Source organism: Paramacrobiotus metropolitanus, unplaced genomic scaffold, assembly GCF_019649055.1.
Source record: "Paramacrobiotus metropolitanus isolate TYO unplaced genomic scaffold, Prichtersi_v1.0 Parri_scaffold0000034, whole genome shotgun sequence".
NCBI lineage: Eukaryota > Metazoa > Tardigrada > Eutardigrada > Parachela > Macrobiotidae > Paramacrobiotus > Paramacrobiotus metropolitanus.
Window position 1 is genome coordinate 66,619 of NW_026570254.1, and position 11,922 is coordinate 78,540.

The 11,922-nt window shown below is 42.7% G+C and overlaps 2 protein-coding genes and 1 long non-coding RNA gene across 4 annotated transcripts; 1 reads left to right on the plus strand and 2 right to left on the minus strand.

Moving 5' to 3' along the window:
- The first annotated feature begins 3 nt into the window (after positions 1-3).
- On the plus strand, positions 4-4,252 carry LOC129589331 (brain tumor protein-like). 2 transcript variants are annotated; one of them, XM_055484042.1, is made up of 9 exons: positions 4-580; positions 865-1,010; positions 1,185-1,285; positions 1,470-1,673; positions 1,762-1,867; positions 2,436-2,530; positions 2,705-3,024; positions 3,093-3,443; positions 3,631-4,252. In XM_055484042.1, the coding sequence occupies exons 1-9, from the start codon at positions 290-292 to the stop codon at positions 3,796-3,798; spliced, it is 1,782 nt and encodes a 593-aa protein (XP_055340017.1). In that variant the 5' UTR covers positions 4-289; the 3' UTR covers positions 3,799-4,252. The 2 variants fall into 2 exon arrangements, with proteins under 2 accessions (XP_055340017.1, XP_055340018.1); XM_055484043.1 differs by having other exon boundaries at positions 3,509-3,637.
- Positions 4,253-4,432: 180 nt separating this feature from the next.
- On the minus strand, positions 4,433-7,388 carry LOC129589330 (zinc finger protein with KRAB and SCAN domains 3-like). The gene is made up of 5 exons (XM_055484041.1): positions 6,765-7,388; positions 5,822-6,014; positions 5,476-5,701; positions 5,199-5,368; positions 4,433-5,140 (listed from the first exon to the last, which is right to left on the minus strand). The coding sequence occupies exons 1-5, from the start codon at positions 7,276-7,278 to the stop codon at positions 4,705-4,707; spliced, it is 1,539 nt and encodes a 512-aa protein (XP_055340016.1). The 5' UTR covers positions 7,279-7,388; the 3' UTR covers positions 4,433-4,704.
- Positions 7,389-7,805: 417 nt separating this feature from the next.
- LOC129589324 (uncharacterized) lies at positions 7,806-10,927 on the minus strand. The gene is made up of 3 exons (XR_008690586.1): positions 10,806-10,927; positions 8,520-8,795; positions 7,806-8,464 (listed from the first exon to the last, which is right to left on the minus strand). It is a non-coding gene; the product is annotated as an uncharacterized LOC129589324 (long non-coding RNA).
- Positions 10,928-11,922: the final 995 nt, after the last annotated feature.

An 11,922-nucleotide genomic window follows, 5' to 3' on the forward strand; every position in this document is an offset into this window, starting at 1 on the left:
CGCAAATTTTGCGGGTTACCATAAGAATCGATGCCAAGAGCTGATCGAGAAAACGATCACTGTCAGTCCAGTGATTAACGTACTTCCTGATGGCTGTGATCTTTTGATCGTTTACGGAAGCTACTTTTGCATTTTTCCTTTCCTGTTTTTTCTCTTTTCTTTGCCGAAATTTCCGGCTTGAATTATCGTTGTTTTTTTCGCCAGACCTCGTTGGCTGGGAAGTTACCGAATCCGTCGCCCTAATTATCACCAAGTATTGTTAAACAGTAGAACGGTGAAAGTGGAAAAAATGAATGGCTCCAGGGATAATAAGTGTGTATCACCCGTCATCGCAACCGCCAGCGACAACCCTTCCCCAGTAATCAACGGAAAAAGCGGATGGGAAGACGTTAAGAGTTACTTGGAAGAAAGAATGAAAAATTACGTTAAAGCGTTGATGGAAGAGGAAATGTCCCCACTGCAGCGTACGCTGGCGCAGTTGAATACTCGCATCTGCTACTTGGAAGGAATTCAACCAATGCAGAATGGAGACGCCATTCCTACAATCCAGGAAAATCACAGAGAATCCGATGAAATGCCTGTAAGTGGATAGAATTTTATTTATTAGAATAGACCATTCAGAAATCAGTAGTACTGGTATAAAAGTATTAATTCGTAATCATTATGACATTATGCCAAGAGGAAGTACTCAGATTGCGTGCAACCATAATGGCAACCGGTGAAAACGGTTACAGACACACAATAACCTTAGTGATAAATAGTTGTGCAAGTATGACATAATTTCGTTGCGCTAATTATACTAAGTTAACGAAATTTAATTTCATGTAGCTTTTAAAGAAACATTTCTTTCGCGTATCTTTATAGGGCTACGATGCGTGCTACTCTCCGAATGTGTCTGTCCCATCTGGCGCTGTCACACCATTCACGTCACCAGGTCGTTCAGGGTTTGGCAATATGGCGGAACAGCCTCGTTCCTCGGCTTACGATTTTCTGCAGTCACGTCCAAATGTGTAAGCTGTTGCTTGTGCACAAATGGTCACTGCAACTACTGCATTAACAAGTTGTGGTAAAACTGGGAAATGTTTATCTCTGAACTAGATTAATTGTCGAACAAAACTATAGACTTCTATAATGCGAGAAGTCAAAATATATTAATTGGTAAGTACTAAGTATCTACTTTGCAGCGACTTCTTTCGGTCTTGCTCGGATAATGATTCACTGGACGGACACAGTAACGGGACGAATGGCAATGGCTTCATGTGCCTGCCCAACTCTTTGGCAAAGCGTAAGAATTACTGCATTTATCAGTTATGATGGACAGTCACTGTCCATAATATGGACAGTGTGCGGTACATGTTAGTGTGTACTTACTTATAAAGACATGGGTTTCGTTCGTTGTACGCACGTGTTCTGCCGGTGGGTGTACTTGGATTGATAAGTTGGGCTATTTGTTTACGAATGTTTTGCAGGTGCACAGGGATTGAACGTTGTCCCGGAAAGTCGCGGTGGATCCACGTCCAGCATCGCGGTGGTTGGTGGTTCTAGCCTACGTCGCAGCAATTCGAAGAACAGCCGACGCAATCGTCGCATGTCACTGCCAGATGCTTTTTCTGTCAATCGATCAGGCTGGCCGGTTGCCGCATATTCTGGTCGTCCAAGCGCTGGAAGTTTCAGTAAGAATAATCTTAACGTTAAATATCTATTGCGCCACAAAATGCAGGTCATATACCACGGCAAGTGCTCTTTGCTTCCTTAAACTAGTCGGGAATGGAAGTGAAGATTTTGGCGAAACTGGAGCTGACGAAGCGTTCGCCGCCAGTGAAACTGTTACGCGCAGTTCCAGCAACATGCAAGAATTGGAAATTCGGTAAGCTTATATCTTTTATTATAAATCTCAATATTCTGGACAATACATTACTTTTTGTTATACAGTACTTACCGTTAATGTTGACACTTATCGATCTTCCGCTCATAACCGCGCCAGACACCTATAAATGTGCTATAAGTTTCGCTTCGATGTTTGTGGAAATATCCCAGTGTGCATATTCTGTATTCATTGAAATTGGGTGGTACAGTATATCTGTAGTGGTACGGTGGTACCTAACGGAAGTCGTAAGACGGTGAATTTCATGTTCATAAAGCGGTAGCGGTCAATGTATTCTTGATTTTATCACTTGGCCACTGGATTTTCTGTGACCTTGTATGGTATTGATGGTGTACTGGTGGTATTTCCATTCATATTGGGACAACGAAAAGGCGGTATTAATGGCCATGGTATGGCGAAATAGGAGATAACGCATACTTTTGCATTAGTATAATGCAAACACTGCAAGCTTTTGCATCAGCATTACGAACAGGAGGAAACTGTTAGCACAGGATTCAGTGCAATTTGTTTTAATTGTTAGCTAACTAAAACGCAATTTTTGCCTTTTTAGTTGTCGTTTTGGAGAATTAGGTCAAGGAAGAGGCCAGTTGAATGCTCCTCATGGATTCTGTTTGAGCGAAAATCAGCAGGAGATTATTATTGCAGGTAAGATCAAAAAAGGGATTCTGATTTGGTTTAAACTTTGAAACTGCTTTAGTCATAAATAGTCCATTACCACACACGAATAGATAATGATAAGTCATAAGAACACACAACGGTGTTTGTGCTTTTGTCGTGAAATTAATAAGTAAAACGTATCTCAATTTTGGCTTGTTGCAGACACAAATAACCATCGCATTCACTCGTTTGATCAACAAGGCAATCTGCGTTGGACGTACGGAACGCCTGGTCGGCGAGATGGTCAGCTGTGGTATCCGCGAAAAGTGGCGTGGTTGGGTGAAACTCGATACCAGCCAGCGCGTTTGGTGGTTTGTGACCGTGGGCAGGAGCGTTCGCGTATTCAGATTTTCACTGTCCGCCGTGATTATTGTGCATTCAGCCGAGAAAATGTGGGGAATCGCGATCCTTTGGCGTATCAGCAGACGATTCAGGTGGATTACGTTGCTATCGTTGCGGGGATGACAGTCTACCGTAACAGAGTACGTCAAAACTTCCATTTAATTTGATCTAACCATGGGTGACTGTCGTCATCTGTGATGCGTTTCAGATTCTGATTGTGGACAGCGTCCACCCGGCTTGTTTAGCCTTTGAGCCCAATGGCTATGTGACATTTTGGTTTGACTGCTCTACACACATGAAGGAGCCATCGGATATTGTGGTGGCCAACGACCATTTCTATATTTGTGACTTCAAAGGTCACTGCGTGTGCGTATATAACGGCAAGGGCGATTTTGTGACACGCATTGGGGATCACAATATCATTAATTTTCCTAACGGCATTTCTGTTGGACTAAATGGAAATGTTTATGTGGGCGACAGTCATGGCAATCGTTTCCATGTGGCCGTGTACAGCAACGACGGAGAATTTTTGTCGGAGTACGAGTGTCCGCATATGAAGGTAAAATAACTCTGCATATATAAAATAAAATATACATATAAAATAACTCTGCATCTGGTTATTAGTACATAACGCCCTAATCTAAAATCCTTCTTGTACTACATCACGGAGAAAAAGTCAGCACTCGGACTCGAAGTAAAGTTGAAAAGCATGAGCAAATCTGCAAATATGGCTTCTGGTGCATTAGGTGAGCCGCTGCTGCGGACTGGTGATGACACTGGAAGGATGCATCATTACAATTGCGAAGAACAACAACTTCATTTTGATTCTGGATCGCATTGAGCGCCAGGGAATGATTCGCGAACGCGCTATGGAGTTGGTGGCGGAAAATTTGCAGGAGCTGGTCCCCTTCTGAGCGGATTAGCTCTAGCGTTGCGCATTTTACGCTGTGTAGTGTTGATTCCTATTGGATAGTATTTAACTATTGCGCATGGCTGCCTTTCATTGTCTTGTTTTAATATCTTTTAACGTTTAACCTGTCCACTTTGTGGCATACTAATCTTAATATTGCATTGTATTTACTGTTTTCGCTATTCGTGACCGTATCATTTGTAGTATCTATATGCACATATTTGTGTATCTGTACTCTGTAGTATCTTGTTGCATTTCACTTTTTTGCGGTTGATAGTTGAGCTTTTGTTAATTTTGTTACGGATAGACTTTTCTGAATTTCATGCTCCTTGTTGGCGGCATTTTTGGTAACCCATGGTTTTAGTATTTTTATATAGTATTTTCGGAATGTTTATGGTTAGTATCTATACTGTTGTTATGCGAAGATAAGTACGCAGTTGCCCTACGATGCATTTGAATAAAAGAATTTATTCTAATTTTCTGACAATGTCGAAGACCGTTGTCAGCTGGCTGGCGATTCATATGTTTTTAAAAAGAGAATTCAAACAAGACTATACTGCAGATCGGTAATCACGTAAGAATAATTGTTTAAATCATCGTCTTTGGGCTTATTACCTTTTGAAAATAATCAATTTCATGATCAAGCTTTATTACATTACAACTCACACTTTTTAAAGTACAAATCGTATCAGGAAATTTGCAACACTGGATTCCATCGAACAATCGATATAAAAAATAAACAAATACAGGGAGCTCTGACATAGCCATGTGAAGCTGTTAATCAACCATTCACGGCAAAAAATAATCATTCCCTTTTGGCAACTCACTTGCAAAAAGAAGACCAGAATAATGCTGAAACCAAAAATCCAAAACTAGAACGCAATACAATAAAAAAGAGAACGACTTAACGCTACGATGTGCTTTTGGCGACTAATTTTAAACCAGTCCGCTCCGTGGCAAACGAACGCTGGAGCGAACTACTTAACGCATACTGAATGGGAACACTAACGGAAGTTCCAGACGGAAACGAGATTATTTGCCCTGGGACCAGGGTAATACAGGAGGGAGTGGTCTGCAGTTTGCGAATTTGGATTTTGGGAGATATGGCCGGGACGCCGAGGGTCGAGGTGAGGGGCAGCGTTATAGATGATGATACGGCCGAAGTCAGTGCAGCGCTTAGGGATGCCTTGTTAATTCTCCTTTGGCGTTTTTTCCGAGGAAGTTTCGGTGTCTTCACAATTATCGTCTCTGTTGTCGTAACACTGCTCGAAGATTCAGCACTCATAACCGACGGTGACTTCGCTGGCGGATCGCACAATGGTACCAGGGTAGTGCTCCGCCGCACCCTACGTTCAGTTAAAAGAATGCAAAAAACTTTTCAAACTATTAGAAACGAAAACTCACGTTGGCTTGGCATGCGTCAGGATATGAGATTTAAGATTGGTCGATTGTGCAAATTTTTTCGTGCATCCTTCAAATGGACATGCGAAAGGGCGGTCCCCAGTGTGGATGCGGACGTGGGTTCTCAAATTAAAATCCAGCGAAAACCTTTTTCCACATCCTTCGAAGGTGCACTATAGGCGAAATCAAATTATAATATCATTATTAACAGTGTATCCTGTGCAAACACAATCCATGTGGCGACATTCAAAAAAAGCCTCCTGGATGCCTTAATTCTTACCTGGAAAGGCTTTTCACCGGTATGTACCAACTGATGTCGTTTTAACTTGGAACTCTCAACAAAAGCTTTTCCGCATTCAGCACACACATGTATTCGGGGGCCATGAGTATGCTGGTGCTTTCTCATGCTGGCATTGTCCCGAAATGTTTTCCCACATCCTTTATGGGTGCAAATAAAACTCTTTCCTTCTTCTGAACTACTTCCGTCAGATTTCACCGATTCTTTTCTGGAATAAAGTCAAAGTACTGAAACCGACAGCTTGATATTTATGTAGTTACTGGTTAATATTTTTAAGGTTTTACTCCTACAAAAATGGAACAGGCAAGGTTCAGCTCCAAAACCTTACCCTAGAACGGACGATGTCAGAACTTTAAGACTTGGGCTAACGCTGGGCGATCTTTTCTCCGCTTTGCTGCATTCCGGTTGAATACTGGTCGCCGTTTTGACTTGAGCATCCGGAGTCGTAATTTCAACTTGACCAACAATCACCGGGCTAATTTCAAGAGATTTCGATGCTGAAGAATCAATTAATTCCACAGCTGTAAAGATAATACAACGTTAGCCTTGTTTTATACTAGTAAGTATAGTACTTATATTGCACGACGCACCAAAGAAAATACACCCCAGAAAATTTCTTATGGTAAGAGCTGGTCCTGGTTGACTTAAACCTTCGAATTCTGTTTTCAATATAAGCAGGTACGCGTACATCAGTTTATTTGTGGAAAACGCAGCAAAAGAGAGCAACTGGTATGTCATCCATTGTGATGCAAAAATTTCGCAAAAACTGAGAACAAACGATTGCTAGTTACAAAAATTCACGTAAGGCAGCAAAAGACATTACAAAGACTAGGACGTACCAAAGTTCGAAAATCGAGGAAAATGTAGGACTTTTCATACTTTCACTCACAGTTGAAATTTTTTGTTAATTGTTGACACTCACAGTAAAAAGTCAAAATAAAATTCTACGGTCACACATACTTAGTCTCTCAGGAAACAACATTTAGCAATCAAAAGGGCCAATGCTGGAAAGAATTCCTTTAAGACCACTAATTATGAATTAACAAAGGGAAGAAAAACTAAATCCAATAATGAAAACAGAAAATGGTTCAAAATGCAAACAAAAAACTCCAACAAAAATCTTCCAGCGCCGCTTGCACTCACTTAACCCACGCAAAATCGTATTCATACTGAAATATTTAATTCAATGCAGCAATTAAAACCTCTCTGTTTTCGCTTTAAAGCACACGTTTAATTAGCTTTAAAAATCTCTATCGTCCGTTCATTCTCACCTTTTCTCCGTTTATTAACGAAAATTTTCCCATCGTCAGCGTGCTCTTCGTCCACGACGTTTCCGACATCGATTACTAAATTTCCAGAACCCGGATCGCCATCCGGTTCAGGGATAAACAACGAAGAATATTTCTCGGCGGATTCAGCCACGGACGGCTTCGGATGAGTAGTAGTTTCATCAATCGAAAGTTGTTTGCAGCTCTCCATCTGCTCAGCTTTTATTATCTTCTTTGGCCGCTGCATCACCTTCCTTATTTTCCGTTTTGCCAAAAGAGGGACTGGATAATTCGGCAGTTTTTTTCCATTTTCGGGAACGGTATCGACGGATTGTTGTTCTTGATTTACTTTCAGAATGATGTCCTGGATCCCCGGATCCACATTATATACAGAATATGGACAGTTCACAGTATCGGCCGTTGAATCCACAGTCTCCACGACAGTCTCGAATTCAAAGCACTCAAAATCCATAATTTCCGTAAAATAACGTGATTCGGTGCATAAGGCTGCCATCATGCGATAGAATTCAAACTTTTGTGAAAAGCATTCGCCATTATTTTTAACATGCAGATTACCAACAAAAACTGCAAATTGTAAACAGACTTCACTTTTGTTAAAATTTAAACCGTGTGCAGTGCAGGAAAAATAAATAAATAAACTGATTTAATTAAACATGGTCAGAACCTGGTTATAGCAAGTGGCTCGGCTCAAAGTTATGCTACTGCACATGCGTAGCGCGCAGCTTTGAACGTCGGTGACTGGCCTGTGTATATTCAGTAGGCGACTAGGCGTGCAGTTGCGAGGTACGGAATAGTTTTTAGTCCTGCAGCTTGCCATAAGCATGTTCAAATGCGGCATCCTTATAATAAGTGTGCCATGTAAGCCGCCATTGCTGATTTGTTACTTATTGTTTTCTACGTGACTGCATCCCTAAGGGTGGTTTTCGGCTAGGCGGGTTCGCTCGAAATTATTGAACTTTTTTTCCGGGAAGCACAGTTCAACGATAAATTTTTCATCGTTAGAAATTTTGGACATACACAGAGTACCGCAATCCACAATCAGGCATGCAATTCGCCGTCGGTGTCGCTGCAAATTCCCAGTATACAATGGATCGTGCGTTTCCTCAATGGATCTCTTTGCTGATCCACGTTATCGCGTCGCCAGACGTAAATTGCAAGCATGGCTCGAGTCACACAATACGTAATATCTCGGGATTTTTCTGTTTCCTGGCGGATAGTTTTCCTGGTTCACTTATCAGGCAAGTTGCTTCCGGTCCGCATAGCACGAGAACGTCAAAGCCTAGCGTGCTGCATAAGTAGTCGGTAGTCCAGCGAGATGTTACGGTACTAGCACTTACTCTCCGATCTTGTTCGGCTCTGCTTGTGCTGCTCCGGCCCTAGTGAGAGCTACGGTGACGCACGCGACAGGGCCCTATAGTGCTCAAACTGGTTGACTTGGGATGTGCCTCACTTTCCCCTTTCCCATGGCGTTAGTGTCGCGCCCTCTGGTCGCTTGCCATCTGTTAACGGGAATTTCCAGGAAGTTCTCGTTGCGTTTCTGTTCCTGCCGAGGCGAATGCGCGCTTTATATCCGCATTTAGATAGGCGTAAATCGGTTTCCGTTCCGCGCTAAGCTTGCACCTGATAGCCGCGCTCGTCCGCAGACCCGATCGGATGAACATGCCGTGCACACAGACGCAGCGCTATAGAATCGTAAGGTTGCAGTGGGTTAGTACTCGTGGATTTCCGTACTCGTACTCAAGGGATGCTTCCGCGCGGGAACGCTTGGAGCCGTGCACTGACCCCTTAAGCTTGGCCATGGGTGCTGTGTCCTGACGTCCGCATGCAACATGCGCGCCTGGGCGATGTCACCGCTAAAACGCTTTACAGCAGTACGTACTTTATAACCGGGTCTTCCCATTTAATTCCCATTTTCCCGCTTTCAGGCGAATGAAGAACTTGAAGGATATGAAATCGCGCAAGGTATCTTGGAGGTTCACTTTTTTGTCATATTCTTAATCAAGGAACGCAGGCCTAGAAGTACATGTTTAGTGCTTACTTTCAGTGGAATATACAGTGGAATATTAAATATGTTGCTTATATATATCATGAGATATATCATACAAGAAACAGCCTCGGCTTCGCCTCCGCGTTTCTTGGGTTCTAAACTCCTACGCCCGTTTACGGATTGTTAACTTAGAACGGATAAATCTGAAGAGCCCGATAACAAAAATTTTATAAAAAAATGGATGTTTAGGTTTCGTGCAGTCGAACGCAATTACTTTTACTTTACAGATCATTTTTTGTTAAATTTTCGTAGCGAAAAACCATCCGAATCTAATCACCCATGAGAGTACCACATTACAAACTAAAAGGACGCTAAGACTAGACAATGGTGCTAGGTAGGTCACCCACTAAGAACTTAGCGGGCCCTCTTCTATTTTGCTCAGTAATATTGCAGTTTGGTCATACGTTCACCTAACGGGATCTATGCACTGGACAGTAGTTGTAACTCGGTCACTAGATCACTTAACGGAGTTTATGCGCTAGACAGTAGTGGTAGCTCGGTCCCTAGAGCATTTAACGAAATTCGTGCACTGGACAGCAGTGGTAGCTCGGTCACGCGTTCACCTAAGGGGCTCTGTGCCTGGACAGTAGTGGTAGCTCGGTTACCCATCTACCTAACGGGATCTATGCACTGGACAGTAGAGATAGCTCGGTCACTATATCACTTAACGGAGTTTGTGCACTGGACAGCAGTGGTAGCTCGGTCACGCGTTCACGTAAGGGGCTCTGTACCCTGGACAATAGTGGTAGCTCGGTCACTAGATCACTTAACGGAGTTCGTGCACTGGACAGTAGTGGTAGTTCGGTCACGCATTCACCTAACGGGCTCTGTGCACTGGACAGTATTGGTAGCTCGGTCACCCATCTACCTAACGGGATCTATGCACTGGACAGTATTGGTAGCTCGGTCACCAATCTACCTAACGGGATCTATGCACTGGACAGTATTGGTAGCTCGGTCAGCCATCTACATAACGGGATCTATGCACTGGACAGTAGTAGTAGCTCGGTCACTAGATCACTTAACGGAGTTTGTGCACTGGACAGTAGTGGTATCTCGGTCATTCTTTCACCTAACGGGTTCTGGGCACTGGACAGTGGTGGTAGCTCGGTCACTTACTGACCTAGCAATTTTTTGAAGCACTCAATCACTAGGTGAGTGACTGACCGAGCTCCACCTGTCCAGTAAGAAAAATCGCTGGGTAAGGAGAAAAATCGCTACTCGTAGGTGAGGAAGTGACCCTGCTACAACTACTGTCCAGTGCACAGAGCCCGTTAGGTGAGCAAGAGCAAAGCCCGCTCGATGACTCACTCACCTAGAATTCCGCTCAGTGGGCAGTTATGGTGTTTCGGTCACTCACTTGTCTAGAGATTTTTCGTACTGGTCAGTGGTGGTAGCTCGGTCACCCACTCATCTAGAGATTCCGCTCAGTGGTCGGTGATAGTGTTTCGGTCACTCACTCGTCCAGTGATTTTTCGTATTGATTTTATATTTCATATTTTTACATTTATATCGGTTGATTTTAAACGTGTTTCGAGCTCGGCAACACCGGCAGCAATGTTTGAATAACGCGAGTGTTTGAATAAGTACAATAATTTATTTATTTTTCGGTTTAATTAGTGTAATAAGTATGTCAATTGGTGTTTTGTATTGTATCTAGGCAAATATTTCTAAGTTTCAAGGTGACCTTTAAGATGGGTTGGATCAATCTGGTCCTGATGCCGGCTTGATGCGGCTCGATATTTTCATAAAAAAAACACATGCCGGCCACTTCTGAACTATCCCGGATCTAATGGCGTTGTCCGTTTTTCCAGAAGTTTTATGGTTATAGAGATCTCAAAACTATGGGGCGCCGCGCGTAGTATAGATCTTGTACTTAATATGTAATTTTGAGTGACTTTCGACCAGAGCAACGTGAACTTGACGTGCGTATGGTACGTTTGGTAACTTCTACTAACTTGCAGTTGGTACAGTACCTTGACTCCTCTTTATTAGCACAAGCCAGGCACAGTGAGCAAATCCTGTAACAAAACAAAACTGATCAGTGATTATAACAACAACAACTCTTTAAAATTGTCCGTTCCGTCCATGGTCCCGCGAACGGAAACTGCGTTGACCGTTGTATTTGATCGGCACGCGTTGGCGTAGGATTCTGTGTAGAAATTGTGTATATAGTATATAGATATAAGCGAGGTTCACGGCCAGTGTGCTGCTTTAGCCGCCTTCCGATTTCCTTAATTAAAATGGAAGCCGACCTTCCCAAAGGGCCGAGAGTTTCAAAACCTACTCTAGCGGAGCAGAAATGTATCTTCCCTCAAGATATGCGCATAGTCTCGATTTCTTGTCTTCGGCCTGGGCGGCGGCGGATTCCGCGTCCCGGAAGTGGACTTGATATGTGCGATGGGGCGACCGAGTCCAAACAGGTAACGTCTGCCAAACATGTCTACCGCGTTTCAGGCGAAGGTGGTGCATCCGTCTGGGCGACGATCGGACGTATGAGATGTACCGCTGGGCTTGAATTTCACTGGGATGCCCGCTGATTGTGAAACCAATTAATAACGGCACACAATGCGGTTCACCTTGACGTAACAGTTAGGCAATGTACCAGACTAACTTGTAAGCGAAATTATTAATTCAGTATATGGAGAACTGATATTAATGATACTTACTTCTACTTATATCTATATAAAACTTGAAACAGAATTTTTGTGCTGGCTGTAACAGTGCCAGTGTGAGCATTATTCTAATGTGGAGTAGAAAATTCGCGTCTGAATAGCTTCTAAAATTGTTTTTTCAAAAATATGTCGGCTTATAATTAAGAGGAAAAAACAGTTACCTTTGTTTGGTTAGAGCTGCATTTCCATACATAATACACTATAGGTTTTGTTAACAATAAATGCAAGTGAAAAATTAATACAATGGTTAATTATAGTGAACAAGAACGCATAAAAATATCGAAGAACCAATAGGTACTATGATTACGTACTATGATTATTACCCAAAAAGGATTTTTTAGGTTATCTGTATATCAACGTATACGGCTGATTGTATTGGACATGTCGATCTCGGTCATAATTTTCATCCGTAATAGAA